The 20,830-nt window shown below is 41.3% G+C and overlaps 1 protein-coding gene across 1 annotated transcript in view; it reads left to right on the top strand.

Moving 5' to 3' along the window:
• Nucleotides 1-20,830, top strand: part of AGBL1 (ATP/GTP binding protein like 1) — a 249,726-nt gene that overhangs the window by 76,265 nt on the left and 152,631 nt on the right. The window contains exon 16 of the mRNA XM_027688705.1: nt 7,898-8,078. Within this exon, the coding sequence (XP_027544506.1) occupies nt 7,898-8,078 (181 nt within the window). The remainder of the gene's footprint in view (nt 1-7,897; nt 8,079-20,830) is intronic.

Below are 20,830 nucleotides of genomic sequence, written 5' to 3'. Positions count from 1 at the left end.
TGCTTCAGAGTTCACAGCTCAGTGATGCTCTGCCCTGTAGGTGCAAAGGCAGATTGATCCCGTCAGGGATCAGATAATCGTAGATTTCTCTGGTGGGGGATCTAACTAGAAAGTGCAGTTGTTGCTCTTGCACTGTTGAAATGTACCTTGCAAATGAGAAAGATGAGCTGTGAGGAGTGGGTATGTAGAATGAAATGTAAAAGCAAGGGGTGAAAATATTGCTGGTTTGGAGCTGAAGCCTTATTAAAGTCCTGTCTGTCCTATTTGGGCAAATTCTTTCTAAAGTATCGTGTGTCACCAAAATCCCATTAAACTGTCACATAAATTATCAGGGTTTCCTTTTTCCATCACTGTGGATTACCCAGGGAGATATTTTTATGACAATGGAAGCTTTTTCAGTCTGCTCCTCCTGCCTGATTTCATTTCAGATGAAATCCTTCTCCCAGAAAACAGCCCATGGATTTTATAGCTCTACGGATCTCTGCACTCTGCCTGTTACAGCAGTTATCCTGCAGGTCTCTGCTGCACTTATCTCCTGCCTGCACCTTCTTTTAGTCAAGGGACAGTTTAGGGCAATGCTACCTCTTCTCTAATCATACTAAATGAGACCACTGTACAGTCTGTTTTGATGGATCTCTGTTCCAGTGTCTTCCAGTCTTCTGAGCATCCGCTGACTGATTCTCTTCGAAGGTCAGTGTTATCTTCACTCAAAAACCCCAGAAGGTGAAATTCATCTATACCTAACTTGAAAATACTACTTTTCCCTACTTACCATGTCTCAGAAGGCTTGCATCTCTGCCAGACAGTCTACGACTTTCCCATGCTGACTGAAAAACACGCGGATTGATGGTCTGGCCATGGCAGTACAAAATACTTGAGTATCTGAAATTGCCTGCTGCCACAGAACAAATTAAGGCCATAATGTGTGTGTTATAGAGGCAGGGGATGACAGATCCTTGCCTGCCTTTTGACAGATAATCTGGAGCTCCCTACCTCAGCTAGCTAGATCATATGCTGGAGCTGATCTTAGTGGTCGCTTTTCAGGCCTTTCAAGGGGCACATACACAGAAGCTGAGAACTGATACTCTTAAGGATAGTGGAAGGGCTTTGGAAGATCATTACTAATGAAAGAAAACCCGCTAATTACATTACTCCAATCTTAAAGTTGTAGGACTGTCACTAACTGAGCAGGCAAGACAGAACTTTTCATAAATAATTCTGACCTGTATGTGGGAAGAAGCCCAAATGATGTCACAATATCATGATGATTAAATATTTCTGATTAGTAACTAGTGGCTAATTGTTAACATGTTTCAAAGTGCCTAATATTAAGTAGTAAGTAGATCACCTTGCATCAAAGAGACCACAGGAGATGGCTGAGGTGTCTTTTTGACTGGAGTAGTGTTCCAGCAGCTCTGAGAACACAAAGCTAATTCCAGAGGAGTTGGAGAAATCAGGGGCTGAATTTCTAAAGGGGGAGCTAGCATGACTTATGGCTATAGGCCTTGTGCTGATGCTGTTCTGGGCAAGTGGAGTGGCTTGATGTAAGACTTATAAACAAGGACCTAGCTGGAGGTAGGGAGAATGTGCTGGCACAGCAGTGAAGGCAGTAGGGTCACTACAGGCTGGCTTAGCTGATAGCAACTTGTTTTCTTTTTATGCAACCTAGTCCCAGTGGACAGCGAGGACAACTGATTGCAATCTCTTTTTATAGCAGCCTTTTGCTATTTAAAGGTGATATTCTTCCTCTCTGTTCATCTTTACTTTCTCCAATTTTTCTGCTGAAGTTAGGAATCCTGAACTTTCTACAATTTTTAATGACCTCTTCAGTTTTCATCAAATAAATTTTAAAAATATGGTGGACAACAGTGGGCACAGCACTGCAGCTATTTGGTTTTGCTCGCTGGGTTGAGCAGAGCAAAGTGACAGCATTCCTTGCCTTAGCTGTGCCATTGCCTGATAGTAAGTCCCAGGAGAGCTGCCATTTTTGCAACTGCTCTGCATCACTAACTCATCTGCTATAATTCCCTGATCCTTCTTGGCAGTACTTCTTCCTAACCAGCTGTCCCCCATCTTGGTTTCATGCCCTTGGAATCTGGCTGAAGGTAGTAGACAGACAGCAGCAGTGAGCACAGATGTGGGAGGTGCACCCAGGTACTCCTCTGCTAGTGACAGCTCTGGGAGGAGGTAAATGCAGGGTAGCTTGCTTGTTAGCAGACTAAAAAGGTACCTGCATGATTTCAGTTTTGAAGTTGGATGATATTTGAGCAGCTCAGAAGGTGTGCAGAAGGAGACAGGATATGCCAGTGAATGTTGAGTTGGCATACCCAGAAATGGATGATGCAGTGGTTGGAAATTTCAGCTACACAAATGCAGGTGCACGCACTTGTAATGGGAATGTTAAAAACTGAAATAAATTGCAAAAAGTTATAGTAGGTTTTCCATGGGTGTAAGTTCTGAAAATAAGGTTCAGTTGTTCCCCAGTCTTCCCCAAGAGGTACACTTTGATCTGAACAGGAATTACTTCATTTGGGTTTCCGTTGTTTTCAGCCACACAGAAGGTCCTGCTAAATAATGGTAATGCTTCACGCTTCCTTCAGTGCTTGGTATTTTGGAAGCTCACCCAAAACAGACTTGACAACTTGCTTACCAATTTCCTGGAGTTTAAACCCAGCAGTAGTAGGATGTCAAGCTGAACTGAGGCTGAGCAGTCTGTACTCATATTCGGCTCCCTGATCATCTCTGATTTGAGGTGAATGAATTCATAAAACACATACACAAAAGGAGGTTGCCAAGCAACTTGCGGTCTGAAATTTCCCCACCAAGTTAGGAAGGTAGAGAACAGGCAGCTGAGACGATTTGTAATTTCACTTCTTTGCCATAGGTAACAGCAATAATACATATAACATAGACCTATTTAGGAATGGAGAGCTCACTGATAATTCTGGAAAACAACAGCTGATCCTGCTAGATTGTGTTTTGCCTCTGTCTTAAGATGTGTCTGCTTTTGGAGTATTTAGCCGAAAATAGGGTCAGCAAGGAGACAGCAATATGAGGTGAGGGGGGAATAGAAAGGAAAGAATTATTCTGTCTTAAGGCAACTGAAAGACTGACTACTAGTGGAAAATTTTCAGGAGGGGGAAAAAATATCTGATACAGATTCTGCCTGAGACCAGTCTCATGTTTTCTGTGATCTCAGTATTTGATGCTTTTTACAAACATGCTTTAATGTATTCATTGTACATCACACCATATCCTGGCTTCTCTCTGGCTTTGCATAACTGTGCAGCCTTGGGCATATCAGATATATCCAGGACAGGATGCAGCTGTGACACGGAAGAGCTACATCATGGTCCTCCTGTTTAGCCGTCATTTACTCATAAAATACCCTGTGCTGGCCACCGCTAATTAAGTAGGGAGAATTTAGCTTTCTTGGTTTCTATTTACTGTATCCCCAGGTAAACTTGACCCTTTGATTTGTGTCACAGTCACGATAGTGATGTTTTACTTGGGCATAGAGCAGAAAAAGAAGCCTGTGTCATAATGGCCCTGGGCTTGTGTAAAGGGAAGAGAGGTATGCAGAGGCACAGCCAGAAAAATTTCAGTCAAGACCTGGATCTAGGTTCAATTTCTCACATGCTGTGTATATGATCCCCTTTGACTCCTTAAAAAATCCTAGCCCTGTGTTGTTTCGATGCCCTGTGCCTTTATAAATGGCATGGCTCAAATCTCAGCTTGAAATAATTTAGAACAGCAGCCCAGGTAAGGGCATCTGGAACTGCGTTTCTTTTCCTTTCTGTGCTCCTCTTGATGAAGGACACTGCTGTGTTAATGGGGTTTTGTTCCTTTCTTTTAGACTTCTCTTTTCCCAAATGATGTCACGATTAGTGACATGAAAGTCACCCCTTAGTGAACCTTAGTGATATCATGACTAGAAGGATCCTGAGAGGTGGGAGATTAAGCAGCAAGTTAGCAAGACTGAAAGAACAAAGCCCTTATTTTCATGCATATATCCACAGTCAAAAATGAGTGAAGAGAAGAAGAGATGGGAATTAGGTGATACATTAGTTAAATTATTATTCAAATATTCTTTGCTCGAAGTTTTGCAGAAGGTTCTTTAATCTCTCACCTTGGGTATTGTTGGTGCCATGTTATATTCCAGGCATGTCAAAATGGAACACAGCGTAAGGAGACATGATTTGTTGGATAAGGCTTTATGTAGCATGAAAAGGTTCCTCTACTTTCCCTTTTTATTATTTACATTCCCAGAGAAGGTTATGTGTCATGTGGGCTTTGTAGAGATAAATGGCTAACCTCAGCTTTCTGGCAGCTTCCTGAAAACTTGTGGGGGAGCTGCCTAAGTGTTGGCCTGAGGATTCTGAAGACTTAAGCTCAGTTCTGGTCCTAGAAGGAGACATATGAGAGGATGTAAGGGTGTGTGTTCTGAAGATAGGTTTAGCAGGGCACAGGAAATAGTACAAGGGGATCTGAAACAGCACAGAGAGAAGGGCAGCTGGGCACCAATAGAAACCAATAAACTGTACTGGGTGGTACTGAGGTGGTCTGGTCAGGCCTGCAGTTATGGGGGTGTTGGAAGTCAGGAAGGAAGTGAAGGAGCTGAACTGAGTGGAGAGATCTTGGCTGGTGCTACCAGTTGAGTGCAGAGTGTAGCTGGCCAGTGCTTTGTCCACTACTTTCATGAGCTCTAATGCTGATTGCAGTTAGCACAATAATTCCAAGGCAGACAAGTAACTGGATATGCTGTAAAACATAGGTTTGGGCGACTCCTGCTGTTTTCCAGGTGTTTCAAGGGTAGCAAGTTTTATGGCCATGTCATCAGCTTTTGCTCTATTTGCTGCTTCATTAGTTTTCATGCTGGGAGCACTCTGGGGGAGCAGCATTAGGATGTGGGATTTGGCTGTGATGGCTCCTGTGAAAGGAACAGGCAGTTAACAAGCTCTGTGGTTTCCTTGCTTGTACATACCTTGGTTATGACTCTCTTGTGGGTGGGATGTCAGAGCTGAGGATGTGCTTGGCAGGAAGGGATCTTTTAAATGAAGGTTTAACTGGAACAGAGAGATTTCCTTGGCTGGACCTGTACGCTATTGGGTCCTCCATTGTCACCCAAAGGGAAACAGTGTAGGTAATCTCTGGTCTCTTCCCCTGCCCTCTTATTTCCTGAGTTTTAAGATCTGGAAGCTCCAGAAGTTTTTCCAACACTGAATATAAGTAAAATGAGCTTGACTTTGATAAGCCTTCAGAGGAAAAGCAGAACTCAAGTCTCTGCCGGTCCCATGCTATTGCAATTAGCAGAATTATGGCAAACTATTCTGGGTTTCTGACATGAGAAAGCCCTTGCTTAGAGTTTCTTTTATTTTTCTTATTTTAACTGGGGAAAGAACTTCTTAATTAAGATGCTGAGCTCTCTCCCAATATACAGAAGAGGTAAGAATTGTTAAGGCTGTATTCATCAATTGCAAAAGAGAACACGTTTTATTTTGCTCTGTGCTATTTACAGCTGTTGTCCATTAGAAGTCCTCAGGAGCCTCATTCCCAGCTACAACCATACAGCCCTGTAAGTTTAGCTCAGCAATGAGCCTGCAAAACAGCACTAAATCATGGTGATGGGAGAAAGAAGAAAATGTTTGGAGAAGGCAAAATGCAGCTGATGTCCTTGGGAAAGCTAGTTTTTGGTTGTTGTTATTTTAAAATATTATTAAGGTAATGCACTATTAGCTGGAGCAGAACAGAAATAGGGTACTCTAATTTAAAAAAAAAATAAAATCAGAATGGCTAGTAGTTCTGCAGCAGCTAAAGGAATCTTTTGCAACCTGTAAGTGCCTAAGGCATTTGTGTATACACATTGATCCAAACGTGCTAACCCCCCAGTATGGTGAGATGTAAGAGTGATAAAAGCCTAATAAGTGGCTATTGAGAAACAGAGTCCCAGTTGCTTTGCTGGACCAGAAGGTGATTGCTCTGCATGAGCTCTTTGAGCTGAGAGAGCAGTTCACTCTTCTAGTGCCCACCAACTGCTTAAGAGGAAAGCATGGAAATATGGAGGTGTTGAGGGGAGATTGTTTCCAAACCTGAGTACATCCCTGTAAGATGTAACTAAATTGTGCTGTAATCTATATACTCAGCAGAACTGTGCAGAATATACAGTTAAGGAGAAAATTAATGCTTATTCCTTGTTTGACTGTGAAATGAGAAATTTCACCTGTTTTCTCAGTTCTGTCTCAGCCTTTGGTTTGTCAGACAAATAGCTAAACAACTCTTTAATACCATCTACATTTTTTGGGGTACTGTTCTACCTCCCCATTATGCTTTAATTGATTAATGATTTGTAAAGCATTTGGAAACTGAAGACTGGCTTTGGGACCTAAGAAAAAAAACACGTAACTTTTGCTAATTCAGCATTTGCTTACAAGGGTGCTCAGCTGAGGCCTTTAGTTTTGTTTTCTGTCCTGTTACCTCTCCCAAGCCTGTCAGTTGAGGGCCTTCAGTTCATGAAGGGAACAGAGCCTGAGCTCTGACGTTGCCTGATAGAGCAGGACAAACCTATCCTGGCACCACTGTGATGCCCTGACAGATAATGCTTCCCACTAAAGTAAATCTGTCAGGTTGACTTGTGACAACGGTCGAGATAGTGAATGCTCACAAAAGGATCATTTTAAGACAGATAATTGCTTTCTCCTTCCCTTTTATTTTCTGAGCCTGGCAGGTGTCTCCTTCTGCCTTCTCCTGTTTCCTTGGCCCATCCATGGAGTATGCTCAGCACAGATGGGATCTTCAAAGAATCTGCTGTCAAACTTGGTTTTTTCTAAGCATATGTATACCGAGAGTTTTTGGAGGCTTGTAACTAGACCAAATGTGTTTAGTGTTTTTTTCACAGGAACAGCAAATAACTTATTGATAACAAGGAAACTTTTGCTGTTAAGTTGCAAGTCTGCTTTGAAACAGGATCAGTAAAGATTATCAATGAACTTTTTAGTAAGAAGTTGGTTTATTTTTTGTATTTAGAAAGAAGCAACCCCCCAAAACCTCTCCCCACCCCAAATTACCACAGCTTATGTTTCCCATGCCAAATGTATTGCTAGAAACAGCTGAACTCTTCTAGTTGCAGCTTCTGAAAATCAGCTTTGCCAATCTGAGCATCTCTATTATATAAAACTGAAAAATGTCTTTCCACCAAACATAACAGCCTATCTTAACTGTGTGCATTGTAATTTCTACTTTTTGTTGGATGGTTTTGAAACAATGGTTAGCTTTGAGTACTCAACCTCTGCAGCTTATCTGATGAACTTATTAATGCATTTTCTTTAATCACATCAGTTTAGCTTGATTAATTATGATTTTGACCTTACAACACATGTTTGTGCCAGAGATCAGGCAGCTTCCATGTCCTTGGGGCCCTTATGGGTGGGCAGATCTGCTTCGATATTTATAAAATTCTGAATTGGTAATGGTGAAATACTGAAAGTAGAGCAGAACCTTAGAAAATTAAATTTCCAGCTGGCTTTTAAACCTTAATGAAGCTTGATTGGATGAAACTTCCAAGAATTGCTAGAAAGCATGCTGGTGCCATTTAGAGAGGCAGTAACTTGCACATACAGAATGCTCTCTAATGGCACATGTAAGTATCTGTAGGGTATCACAGGATACACAAGCAAGGGGATCAGATGAAACTGGTACTGTGCTGGTTCTGAGGACCAAATCTGTGATCAATTTACAAATAGCATCTGAGGAAATGCCTGGACCATTTAGGGATGGATATTTTCCTTAAAATATGTTTCAGATTGTTATCGCAATTCAAAAGGAATAAAATCTACTTGACAAGATATTATTCAGAGAAAAGCCCTGTTCAGTTTTGGGATGTTTTTGGTTTGTTTTCCAGGCAATCGTCCTTATGTGTTTCTAACAGCCCGTGTTCACCCTGGTGAGAGCAATGCCAGCTGGGTGATGAAGGGGACCTTGGAGTTCCTTGTGAGCAGTGATCCCATCGCCGATCTCCTGCGGAAATGCTTCATTTTCAAGATTGTGCCCATGCTTAATCCTGATGGAGTCATCAATGGCAAGTGAGTTGTGATATGTACTTCTTCTGGGGTTTGACTGGGTTTGTCTGCTGGTTTTACCCCTGTGCACCTACCAGATCTTTTCTTCAATGGTCAGGAGAATTCCCTTTGCCTTGTGTTTTACTCATTCTGTTATCAATCTTGTATGGAAAATGTGAATCTGAGACATGGCCTACTGTGCTGTCTTACATTTGTCAGGTGTATGTGATTCTGTACTGTCTGTGGCCAAGAGATCTCTCAATTGCCTGGATGGAGTGTTAGTTGTGCTGGAGAAACAGAGTCTTTCTTGATAAATGGAGGTCTATCCTTTCTGCTTCAGCAGCAGGGCAGACCACACTTGCAAGACAGATATGCTTGGCAAGAACTGGCTGTAATTAATGCTTTGTATAGGCTGGTGGGGGGGAAGATGAGTAAGGATTTCTTAAATTTTCACATTTTCATGGAAATATTTCCATATAGTGAAGCTCCCTCCTTCTCCCACCTCCTTTTCAATCTTCCCTCCCACGTTTCTTAAGAGATACTGAAACTGATCTTGGAAAATACTGATTCCTTCTTTCATTCTTTGCCTTATACTATCCCTGCCCACCCACACTAACTTCCCTTCCCTCTCTCTGTACATGAGCGGAAAAAGTACAACTGCTCCTAATATGCTGACATGAAATAAATATTGCTGTGCAAGCAGTGGAAGAATAATTCCCCTTGAAACATGGAAGAGTTCTTTAAGATAAGGTAGGCTTGCACTTAGCTGGAAAAAAAATCTACTTGTCTCTGAGGATAGTGGAGTTTGTTCACCTTGGGTGTTTGTGGAGTGGCTGTAAGTTGATAACTATTGGTCCTGTCTGATGCAGGGACAGGACATCATGATCACATCCCACACACTTGTGTGTCTTGACCTGGCTATGAGGTCTTGCAGGTTTTGGCAACAACTGTGTCCCCTGACTTATTAAAGTGGAACACATGACAAATCTTGAAGCTAGAAGATGGGCTTAAATAAGTATTGAAACACAAAAAAGTATGGAGGAACAACTTTCCCTAAGATACATTCTCCCACCTGCTTTGGGGTTGGGCTGGGCAGATGGAGTGCTGCAGGAACAGAAAAGCAATCCTGAGCAACAACTGCACTGAGTTTGGTTCTGAACTAATTCAGTTTCAGCAGGGAGCACCTTGGGATTTTCTGGCAGGCTCTAGTCTGTGAAGTCACAGCTGCTGTGGTCCCCAGGACCTGAGTCTTCCAGGAGTCTGGGAGGACTGTTCAGAATAGGTGGATAGAGCCCCAGGGTATATGAAGCCTCCGTTGGCACCAAATGCTTTCTTGATCCTTCCAGACAGAAGAAGCAAGAAAAAAGGTTGTGGCTTTTCCCTCCTTTCACTACACTTAAACTTTACAACAGATGCAGGAGTGGAGGGAATGACTGGCCTTTCTCTCCAGCTGTTGGGAGTGAACATAACAGGAAGGGACCCTCAGGAGGGAGGACACGGCTCTAGGTGACACCTAAATGCAATATACTACTTAGGCTCATGTCACACACGAGGGTGTTTTGCTTTCCTTGGTGCAGATGAGCTTGAACTGTAGTTAAATCCAGTGATGAGTTAAAAAAGGTTGTCTAAGTTTAAATGCTCTAATAACCTTTATTATCTTTCAAGACAACATTAAGAGGGAACTATTTTCTGAGGAAGCTGGTCCATCACTGACCATATCTCACATACTGACCATAGACCACTGACGGTCCATAGTCCATCACTGACAATAGCACTTGTAAAAAAAATATTTAGCAAGTATCTTCTTACATCTCTGAAACCTGTTTTATAACTCACTTCATGAAATTACTTGTTTGCTTTGGGATTCACAATCACTGCTGTGGAAGTCCCACCGGGCACCCCTAAAAGGTCTGCTTTTGTGTCTGCTAGAGTGTGTGTAACATCCCAATCTGTTGCTCTCTTCTAGTTTTATACAAGTTGCTGTGCTCTTATACCTTCCCCCTGCGAGGACTGGGCATGCTGAATGCAGCAAACACACTACCCAGGCCAACAAGTATCTTGGCTCTGTGCTGGACACAGGGAACACCTACACGTGGTAACCAGCGATCTTATCTTTTATTGTGAAACAAAGATATCTCCTGTATCAGTGCCTCTGTTGCTTTCATCCTGGTGTCTCTGTATCTTTATTTAAAAAAGAGTTGGATTACTTTTTGTTGACAATACTTTGAATTTCCTCACTCTCCTTAATCCCCAGCCCTGTGTGCTGGGGTGTGCATAACCAGTGCCTGGTTACAAAGCATTTTTCCAGCAGCCCAGCTGTGCCCCTTCCCCAGCTGGCTCCCTGCTGCAGGCACAGCTCAGTGGGTGAGGGCTCATCCCAGCAGGGCACTGCACCATCACACTTTGGGAGCCTCATGCAGCAACAAGATGATCAGGACCTTGGTATTTGCTTTGGTTAATGTGATCTGAAGGTTACATGCAGAGAATGCTCCTCTAACACAGGCAGGGCTGCAGTAATGCGATTAAGCTCTGCCTGTGTGGGGCTGAGCCGGGAAGCAGCTCTACACACTCCCTTTTGCTTCAGTCAGTGCTTGGAGAATCCATCCCTGTCTGTCAGAGATGGAGATGTGGAGCCCTGTCACTGATGCTAAATGAAGGCAGCAGTGATGCAAGTGTGCGTGTACAAGTGGGGCTGTCATCACATAAAAATACAGATCACTACCGAATTCTGCAGCTAATTGGATGTTGTTCAATTCAGACAGAATTCGTGAGTGATTGTGTTGCTGTGTAGCACAGTGTTTTGCTCCATCTTGAAGAGCACTCAGGTGTAGTTTTGTCAAACAATATTCAGCTGATCTGATAATGGTTATATATTTTAAGTTAAATAATGGATACTGCTTTTCATAAAGTTAATCTTATACTTTCTGCCAGACACTGGCTTTTGACCGCTGCAGGTGATGGGATTCTGCCTCACATACATCTAGGATCTGACCTGATAGTTACTTTATATATTTTAGTTTTGCTTCTTTTGATAAAAATTACAAGGAAAAAATAGTCTTAGTTTCCAAGACCGGTAATGTAAGTGAATCTGAAGTGACAGCCATATACTTAGTGTCCTTGTAGTCTGACTTTCTTTTCCACAAGTTGTTCCATGATAATCCAAAGTAGTAAGTGTTGTTCGGCCTTATGGCTCGGTACCTTCACCCATACCTGTAGCTCCCTTTTAAACCACATCATAGTAAAATGGAAAGCTTTAAAAGGAATTAATATCTATGAAGTGTAAGAGAATCCATGAAGAAAAGTATCACCTTCATTAGGAATGTGGTAGAAAATGGCAATGAGTGAGGGAGAAACCTGTGCTTTGTTCCTGGCTCTGCTACTGTTGGACTAAAAGACCATTGCCTCTGCCTTTTGCCTGAGTCTTCTTCCTTATAGAATGAGAGAGTGACATATGTAACCTTAGAGCAATTTGAAATGTCAATCTAGATCTACTACTGTTTGAACTATTAGGCTTGTTTTTAACTTGTAGAATGTGGAAAATAATGCTCTTGGAAAACTTTAAATTTGGGAGAAATGGTGCAGAGTAGCCTCTAATGAAACCTTATTAAAAATTTTTGCTTTAAAAAAGTTAATCTGTTCAAGTGAAACCCTTCTACCCAAAAGTAGATTAATTATAGTTGCAGTTGTGCAAAATCCAGAAAGCAGGACTCAGAGAGAGAACTTGTAAAAAGCCGGATTATAGCAGCACAAAAAGAGGTTTTGTAAAGAAACAGAACACTTTTTGCTGTCCACAGTGTTCCATATAAACTCATTATCACACATTTGAGCATCGAGCTGCGTGTGCTCACGCATGCCTGTGCAGCTGTGTGCTAACTCATGATGTGTTCATGTGCTGCCTTCTGTGTGTGCCTGCTGTGCATCCTCCTGTCAGCAGCCTGTTCCTGCAGCTGTTCCTCAGCATCTGCTGGACCTGCAAGACATCTACACACACACCTGGCACTCCCACGCACGTGCTCACTCAACACAGTAGCCAACATTTAGTGCTTTTGGCTGGACTTCTCCAGACCCTGCGGTGTCTAGATAAATATTGCTGTTTATTACACATTAAATTTAGGGTTATTAATTATATCAGTATAACCTAATTTATATCACCATAAACAGCAGTAATAAATGATGCCAAATGCTAACACTTGATTCTTGCCAATTGTGCCTATTTCAGGGTGAGTTTTTTTCTCTCCAGTTCCCAGAAGTATTAAATTAAAAATGATTGGCCTTGCAAGATCATTGCTCAAGCAAGAAGTGGAAGGTCCCGGGGAAATGATTTTGTGTTAAAGAATACTTCCCATGCAGACTGCTTATGAAGTATCTATGAATTTTGTGTATGCAGAAATTCTCTTTCCACTGGCAAATCCTTTGCTGCCCAGTATCACAGCCCTCTGAGTTCGTCTCCCTCCTGTGCTGCCACCTTCTTCCTCTTCCTTTTGTTTCTTTTAACATCCCTTCTTTCTTTTCATCTGCCTCCTTTTTCTCACTCTTCCCTCTCTCCTGCTGAATTAAAGAGGCTTTTTGTTGAAAAGAACTTGATGCATTTTATAAATTAATTGAACCAATGAGTGGAGATGGGATCTGGTGAGTCTTTTTTTTGGTAAAGGAAGATAAATTTATTGGAAGCCACATGATTTCTTCAAAGCCATGGGGTAACCACAGTAGCAGTTAGGTAGAGGAAATCCTGATTTCCACTTTGGATTATAGCCACAGACTATTCTTTACCTGGTTTATAAACACCCTGTTCCCTCCTGCATTTGCTCTGCCACAACACAGGCTGAGTAATCTTTGCTGCTCCGAGGTAAGGCAAGTGAGGTGCTGGGTTTCCTGTCTGTCCATTGATGCTCCCTCCCCTTTTGTTTAGTCTGTCTATTCCACCCTTGTTTACTCAGGGGGCTTTGTTCATTACCTTTTCAAATCCATCAGGGAAGAGCATTAGTTTTTTGACAATTACTGAAATGGAGAGAGAGAAATGCCCACTAAAATCCCTTCTAGAGAAGGTTTCCTCTGCACACTCTCAAGCTACAAAGGAAAAAAAGGGAGTGTGCTGCCACTTAATTTTTGGAACTAAAAAACTTTCTGTTTTGAAGGACAATCTCAAGAGGAGGAGCAGAAGCATGTTTGTTTTTATACCCAAAAAGTACTCTTTGTATATGACCTTTTTCTTTCCTATATTAATGCTGAACTGAGATATTGCATTCTTGGGGCAATAAGAGGCAGAAATTATCAGAGATGGGGAAAAAAAAGCTAATGTCTAGTCTAAGGAATTAGTTTATGATCCAGAACTGCATCCTCAAGGACTAAATCTTGAGGTGATGTCACATGAAGCTGTACAACTGCAGACATGCCCCCTTTATTGCTTCTCTGTGGTCAGAGGATTGAAAGAGAAGTTTAATTCTCACAATCTAGCCTCACATAACTAAATTGGTGCCGTGCACTCTGCAAACACACTCCAAAGGCTCTCTCCAGACTACTTAATCTATGATGTGTGTGTTTCTCTAAGGATAGTGCAGAGATGTGGGAGGGCTGGGAGAGGAGTGTTTTGAATTAATGCAATCTCTCTCTAGGAGACTGCTACTACAGGACCAGTGTGCTGCTCTTCTTTGACAGATGCTGTATGAGTTTGTCCTCCCTGTTTTCTTCAGAAGTCTAAATTGTCACCACCTTAACAAAAGTAGTTGGGTAGGCATATGGAAACCAAAGCATATTTGGATTAAAAAAAAGAGCATTTTGTAAAATGGCAAAGACTCAACCCTTACTCACAAAGTGTAACTCAAGCACAGCCAGGGTAACGTGGCAAGTGTGTTTGCACAGGTTGTTTCCTTAAGACCTCAGAGGTGATAAAGATATGAACATCTGTACTGGCACACTTTGTGGCTCTGGGAAGTGCATATGAAGTGTGGGCTAATTTTCCTCAAGTGGAGCAGAAGTTTTTGCAGCTCTTCAGAGCCTCAGGTGTTGCTTCTGTTGCCCTCCACTGAGAGGACAGTGATGAATTGGGGAGCTTAGGGTAGCAAATATAGCTAGTGCCTGCACAGCATGAGATAAAATATGAGCTGCAGTATTTCTTAGCTCTCATCTCCTCAAACTGTTCCTTGGTGGAGCCAGAAATGGGGTCTGGCCCTGCACCACTTGCTTGAGTTCCTCTCTGCTGTGGGAGGTGCCCCAGCCTCAACCAAGGCCCCTTGTGCTGTGCTGATGTTGAAGCCCATCCTTGGCTCACCTTCAGTGATAAACATCCCTCTGAAGACAGCTGCACCCCAGGACTCTCCTCTCTGACAGCACTTCCAGTGCAGGATTGTTTATTCCTTCCTTTATCAGCCAGAGCTGCTGGGCCCCCTGAGTTATTAGCTCTATTCACTCATTGTCAGTGTTTCCTCCTTTGTAAATATGCCCCCATATGTCTCTGCTCCCGAGGAATATGCTTTCTTTTCTATTTACTGCTTTTCCCAGGCCCCCACCTCCTCATCGCTCTCTCCACCCAACGGCCCAATAACAGCCAAGGAGATAAATAAGCTCCATAACTCTTCCCAGCTATTATATTTTTGTTGTTGTTGTTGCCCTGCATGGTAATATATATAATAACAAGGAAACAAATCTTATTACTAAAGTAATTACAATAAATAAAAAGCCGAGAGGGAAGAGGAAGGAAGGGTCTGTCGGGGGAGTGATTGCAGTAGGATTTTTTAAAATTTAATTTACTCGAGATGTTCTCTGCCACTTTGTTGATACCCTGCTGAGGGGGGTTGTGACTAATTAGCAGCCAGCTGTTGTTTTAACACCCTCACCTAATTTATTGTGTGCCTGAGCCTCTAAAACAGGAGCCTATGTGATATCATTGTCTGTGGGACTCGGCACCAGCCTTGTCTCAGTGATTGGCTTTATTGCTTGGTGCTTTTGTTCCCCAGCAGCAGTGTAGCTGAAATTTTGGGTGCTTTGCTGCAATTTCTTATATCTTCAGCATATCCCATGTGCTTCCAGGAGCTTGAGCTAGAGAGTGAAAACAATCTATTGCTTATAACTGCTTGTTGCAGTGTCCAGTCTAATAACTGAACAACACAACTGCTAGTTTTTGACAGGGCACTAGAAAGTCTGGTGTGAAAAGGGTCTTGGTTTCTTAAGCTCTAAATTCTGGAACCTCGTTCTCCTGTTTTCAGGTTTCTTATGGAAGTGCCATATTGTTCCTGCTAATAGAATGGAGATGGCAATATTGTCTGTCTTCTAAATGGTCGTGAAAAGTAATTAGTTAATGGCCGTATTAAAAACTGGAAGGATCTAATGCATTGTTCCTTGTTGCATTAGTCTCCCAGTTGCCAGTTTCAAAAGCACGTGCAGTCTTTGTAAGCTCGTAAACAGTAAAGTACCCAATGAGTTGAAACCCTCGCTCTTTCCAATTTGTGCTGGTGATGCAAGGTCACCTGGGAGTTTCACTGCAAAAGTCCCTGGGTGTGGCCTCAGTGATGTTACTCTTTTGAATTACAAAACATTTCAGTTTTTAAATTTAGAGATTAGTTCATTTTAAATAGGTTCTACCTTGCATTTTCAAGTTAGCATGAATATTAGTTGGAACAGGTTGTTCCACAGGCTCAGAAAGGAATCCTTTTGTTCTGCATTCATGTCTGTTTTCCTGACTGATGATGGGAGTTGGTATAATCAGATGTGTGTGCTCCTTTGAAGACATTTTCAGGAGCCAGGAGACTGGTGTACAAAGCTAGCTTTTAGTAAAGTTAATGAGATGATTGAATTATATTATAATTCTTGTTAGCTTGATTGTGTATCATTATCCCTTTTGTTTGTTATTATGCTTATTTGAGTCCCATTTGTGGTATATTATTCCCATAACAATTGTGCCCATGCTAGGCTCTGTATAGAAACAGGCAAGGAGCAGCTGGTCCCTTGTTAGAAACTGGTGCGTTACTGGCACAGGCTGTGCAATAGGATTGGTGAGAATGAAAAGGATGTTGGGCTGTTGCTCTCGTGCAGTCTGATCCATCTTCTCAGCCCTGGCCACAGGATGCATTTCATGGAGCTGTGAGCTTTGTAGTTACAGCTCTTCTTTGGGATTACATCCTGGCATGGGGAAAACATTCTGCTGCAATGCCTTCCACAACCACCTGATGAAAGCTTGTGAAGAATACCTCAGCATGATCAATGCAGGAATTGGATAAACGTATTAAAAATCAGGAGTCCTATACCTTCTGGGAATTTACAGGAGGTATCTGCAAAGCCTGACCCAGCTGACTGCATAAGTAAACCTACAGTGAGACGTTGTCATTGCTGCTGAACTTGGATGTTACCTTGTAGCTGATTGTGGTAGACATCAAACACTGATAGCAAAACTGAAGATTTTGGGGATGAGCCAATATCATGAGTAAAGGGTCTGTTTTGGTCACCTATCTCAACATCAAATCTGTTTACCTGAGTTAGTGCCTGTTGGAAGGTAGAGATGCAGTGATGGAGTTGTTATTCATAGGATGGAAAAAGAGAAGTCCACAAAATGAAATTGTAAAAACTTCACTTTTATAGATGCAATGAAGAATGTCCAATACTTTACTGCAATATCCACAGTACCTGGAAAGCTGAAATTGCCTGGGAATGAGGGTTATTGTCTCTCGTAATATACCTTCATATATTACACTGTGTAATAAATCAAGCAGTATTTCTTTTGCCGTGAAAACTGGACATCCCTGAAGTTCCAAGTGACATTTCACATTTTATATGGCCCCTTTTAAGTATTAAAACACATAATTTTTTTGTGAAATATGCGTAGAAGTCCTTCTTGAAAGCCTATGAACAAAAAAATCAGAAGTTTGGGTTTGCAAGTGCAAAGCTTCTTTTCCATGTGTTTGCTTTTAAAATATTCTATGTTAGGTTAGCTTTATGTTTTGGTAATGTTGTTCTTCAACATTTATATATATGTGTTTTTCTCTCAGTTTTCCCTCCCCTCTGTTTGGAATTTGTTATTCAAATGTAACATTAAAAGCTGGCAAAGCACTCTGAGAGGAGCCATATAATGACCTTGGGTTGGGGACTGGCAATTGGAAACAGAGTGTGTAGAAACATGAAGAGCCTTGTCCTCAAAAATAAGCTTCATTTGAAAGCTTTTGTTTTTAAAATTGCTATGCAAAAATGTACCTACGGAGGTCCAGCTGAAGTTGAATTGTTTTCCTGTGTACGTGGTTCATGTGCTTGCAATTAGGGTAATTACACAGGCAAAATTTGCACCAGTGTATCAGCAAATCACCACCCTAATTTATAAATCCAGTTTTATGTCCCACAGAAGCATCAAGAAAATAAAATCCAGAAAATTGAGTCAATGTTGTAATGAGAGAGTGAGAAATCAAAAGCTTTTCTGCAACCTAACAGGCAGCACTGCTGGGAGTCAGGAGAAAGGTGCAGCACAATTTTAATCCTGCAAAGCAGCTTCTGAGTCTTGAAGGCTTAGAAAAACTGAAGAGCTTTGAAGTTGTATAGCCCAAGTTTGAGCTGAGGGGAGAGGAAAAAAAACCCCTCAAAAAAAATGATGAGATTGGCAGGGAAGAGAACTCCAGTGACAGTGCACCGTGGGAATATGCGTACTGCAAAACTGGAGTTAGTGTTTGAATCCTCCTCAATGATACCATAACCCTAAGAGGGGTAACAGCTGATGTTTTTCTGCATGGGAATTGTGATGATTTATAATGTTAAGTTCTTTGGAAATTATGCTAAATTCAGAGTTGTGTAGCACTGAGCAACTTTTCCATGACCTTTTAGAGTTGGCTTGTTAAATTTCACAAGTGGATGTGTCCTTATAAAAAATGCTTATATGTTCAATTATATCCATTGGACTCTTCTATGTCTGGGAAAGCAGAATGCAGAGGAGAAGTGGTAGTGAAACAATATAGTCTAGATATTAATTCACCCATTTGATTGCTATTGTTTGTCACAAATGACAAAGACTTAAGGATTATTGTAATATTTGGCGAAGAGCTGTTATATACTACTGTATATATATCACAGAATGTAAATAGGAAAAAAGATTTATTTCTAAATACACATAACAATTCATAATCAGGTCAGCATCTTCATGTAATGCTGTTTTTGTTGTTCTCTTTTTTAAAGTTGTGAGTCAATAACAAGATGTGAACGCAAGGATTCTTTTCGTGTACATCCCACGACAGCATCTCTGGTAGCAATTTCCTTCTCTGTTTTCCCTATTCCCCCATTTTTCTCCCAAAATATTCATAAGCTCAGTTTTTGAAGGAGAGTGAAGTACCAGTCCTCCCAGGGACACGGGGTCCTACTGAACACTGACTAAAGCAGAAATTTGGTTTTCAGTTCTAGCTCTGGTCTATGGTGTCTTCTACCAGCAGTAATAGCAATAATAACACTAATGAAAATTTACTTCTTGAGGACTGTTTCCTGTATTCGTTGTCTGTTAGCTAAAAAAAGGTCATTAACATAAAACAAAAGGCAAAGATTGAAAAAGTGTTGATTTTTCTTTCTTCCCCCTAACAGTTATGGCACATAAGAGGATGTAAAGTGCAGAGCAGCTGAACACTCATAAACTATTTTAATACCATTTAGAAATGAGAAGAACCAGGGAAAGAGGTTTTATGTGGCAATGTAGTTTATTGCACTAATCAGTCACTTCTACAGAGCACTATCATGGCTTTAAATCCTTGCTCCAGTGATGTGAAAAAAAATTGGTGATCTCTCATCCAGGTCTCTAATAGATCTTGGTCTATAGAATAGAACTCTTTAGTACCTCATTTGAGTAGCAGTGAATTGTATGCTTAGATGGATATAATGTTAGGAAAAACAGGTCAGGATTACACCTGTGACAACAGCACACAAGGTCTGAAAGTGAAGTAGAAGAAGCTATGGGAGATTAAACTGTGTTTCACATGGATATTTTTAGATGACAGAAATAACATCTTTGGGGTTAAGCTGAGATCTCTGGAAAGGCAATTGATGCTTTGTGATTTGAACCATCTCCATGGAATAGCCAAACCTCCTGTGGATTTACCTGTCAAGTGTGTTACTGTAAGCCCATGTAGAGTTTGAATGTGGAAATCCTGAGACAGTTGTAGAACAGTTGTTTTCCCCTCCAGAATATGCATGTTACACAAAAGATAGTTTGCTTTCAAATAACTTTGTTTGGAGAATATGCTACCTGGTCTTGTGCACATGCTGGATTTCAGGTGAAGTGTTATAAGTCACAGAAATTTCTGTCTCTTTCCCTGACATGCAGGTGAGGGCACCCTTGAACTGTGCAACTTCTCTGTCTATCTTTAGACAGCTTTGAAAGGGGTGTAATCCCATCCAACACACAGTCTGTTCAGAAATCAAATAGCGTCCATATCAATGGCTCAGCACACTAATAGAGCTGGGAATGTAAATAAAAAGGAGACTATTAAGAAAAAGCCTCAGTTGCTGTAAACAGTAGAAATACTTCAAATCAAATGTATGTTTTCATTACACAATTTCTTATAAAAATAAAAACTCAGCTCACTACTGTTATTTATAATGAACTGACTTTGATAGTGTTCATACCTCTCCCTTTTTTGGCTGCTGCGTATATGTTCTGATTGTGTGGACTGATGACAGCAATTTATTTGTTATATCTTTTGTCCCAAAGGGTATCCAAGTGCCATAGCAAACTACCTGCTTTACTTTCAGGCATTGCTTACCATCCAGCCTTTGGACTGGTGCAAAGTAGCTCTTTCATACCCTCTGAACCCATTGCCTCTGAGTGTTGGGAGTTCCTGGTTTTAAGCAGTCAGGCAGAAGTTGTGGCAACTAGGTCTGCAGCAGATGTTGTAAACTACAGAAGTGAAATCACTTACGTGCAATCAAACCCCTTCTGTTTTTTGGGTTTTTTTTTCCCTGAGCATCTTATTAATCTCCAAGAAACACACGTGGCAGCTCAGAAACCATAATTTTACCTGCACAGGCTCAAATGGGAAGGTTGGTCCCTAAAGAGCATATATCTAATTTTCCACAAACTGGCTGTGCTGCATGTATGACTCTGTCATTGCTAATTCTTGCTAAACCTCATGTAAGCCTAAGTAAGGAGTTTGTTTTGAGGTTTGCCAAGAAACTCTGTGGTCCAAGTGATGCAGCATTCTGTGTGTGTAAATGCACATATAATTATGCTAATAGAAGCCATTTTGATCCAGATTGTCAGGATTGAAAGAATGCAGTTGTGCTTGAAAAATGGATATGTGTTTGCATGCACAGTTACTCAAACTGGAGTTTAGGCATTAAAGTGGCCATTTGTGCTCTCATTTTCAATTATTATGTTCATCCTGCGGGAATGGGTTTGTGCAAATCAGCAACACAAATATGCATATGTTTTGTTGTGTGCTATCCTCAAAACATGTTGCATTGCTTGGACATAAACTTGCATTAATTTATGCCTTTTTCCCTTTGAAATTTCTGTGTTAATCTGAGGAATGTGAGCTGTGGTGGCTGAATGGCAGCTCTTCAACAGCATGTTTTCCTTTTTCAAATGGTTAACTCTCGTAATTGTTTTTGTAATGCAAGCTAATATTTCCAGCTAACAGTTATTTAGGGTACTGTCACGGCAAGCCGTAATTCAACCCCGTTGCCTAGTGGCCCGAATAATGACCAAGGCTTGCCCCTAGCTGAATTATTGTTCTTATGCTTCCTACTTTCCCTACATACACATAAACAAGTCTGTCTTTATGCCAGACTGAAATACAAAGGAAAGCAGAAGTGATATTGTT

This window comes from Neopelma chrysocephalum, unplaced genomic scaffold (assembly GCF_003984885.1).
Source record: "Neopelma chrysocephalum unplaced genomic scaffold, ASM398488v2 Primary Assembly neopelma1_75, whole genome shotgun sequence".
Lineage (NCBI taxonomy): Eukaryota > Metazoa > Chordata > Aves > Passeriformes > Pipridae > Neopelma > Neopelma chrysocephalum.
The sequence above is the reverse complement of the archived record's forward strand: the minus strand, read 5'-3'. Positions and strand labels throughout refer to the sequence as shown.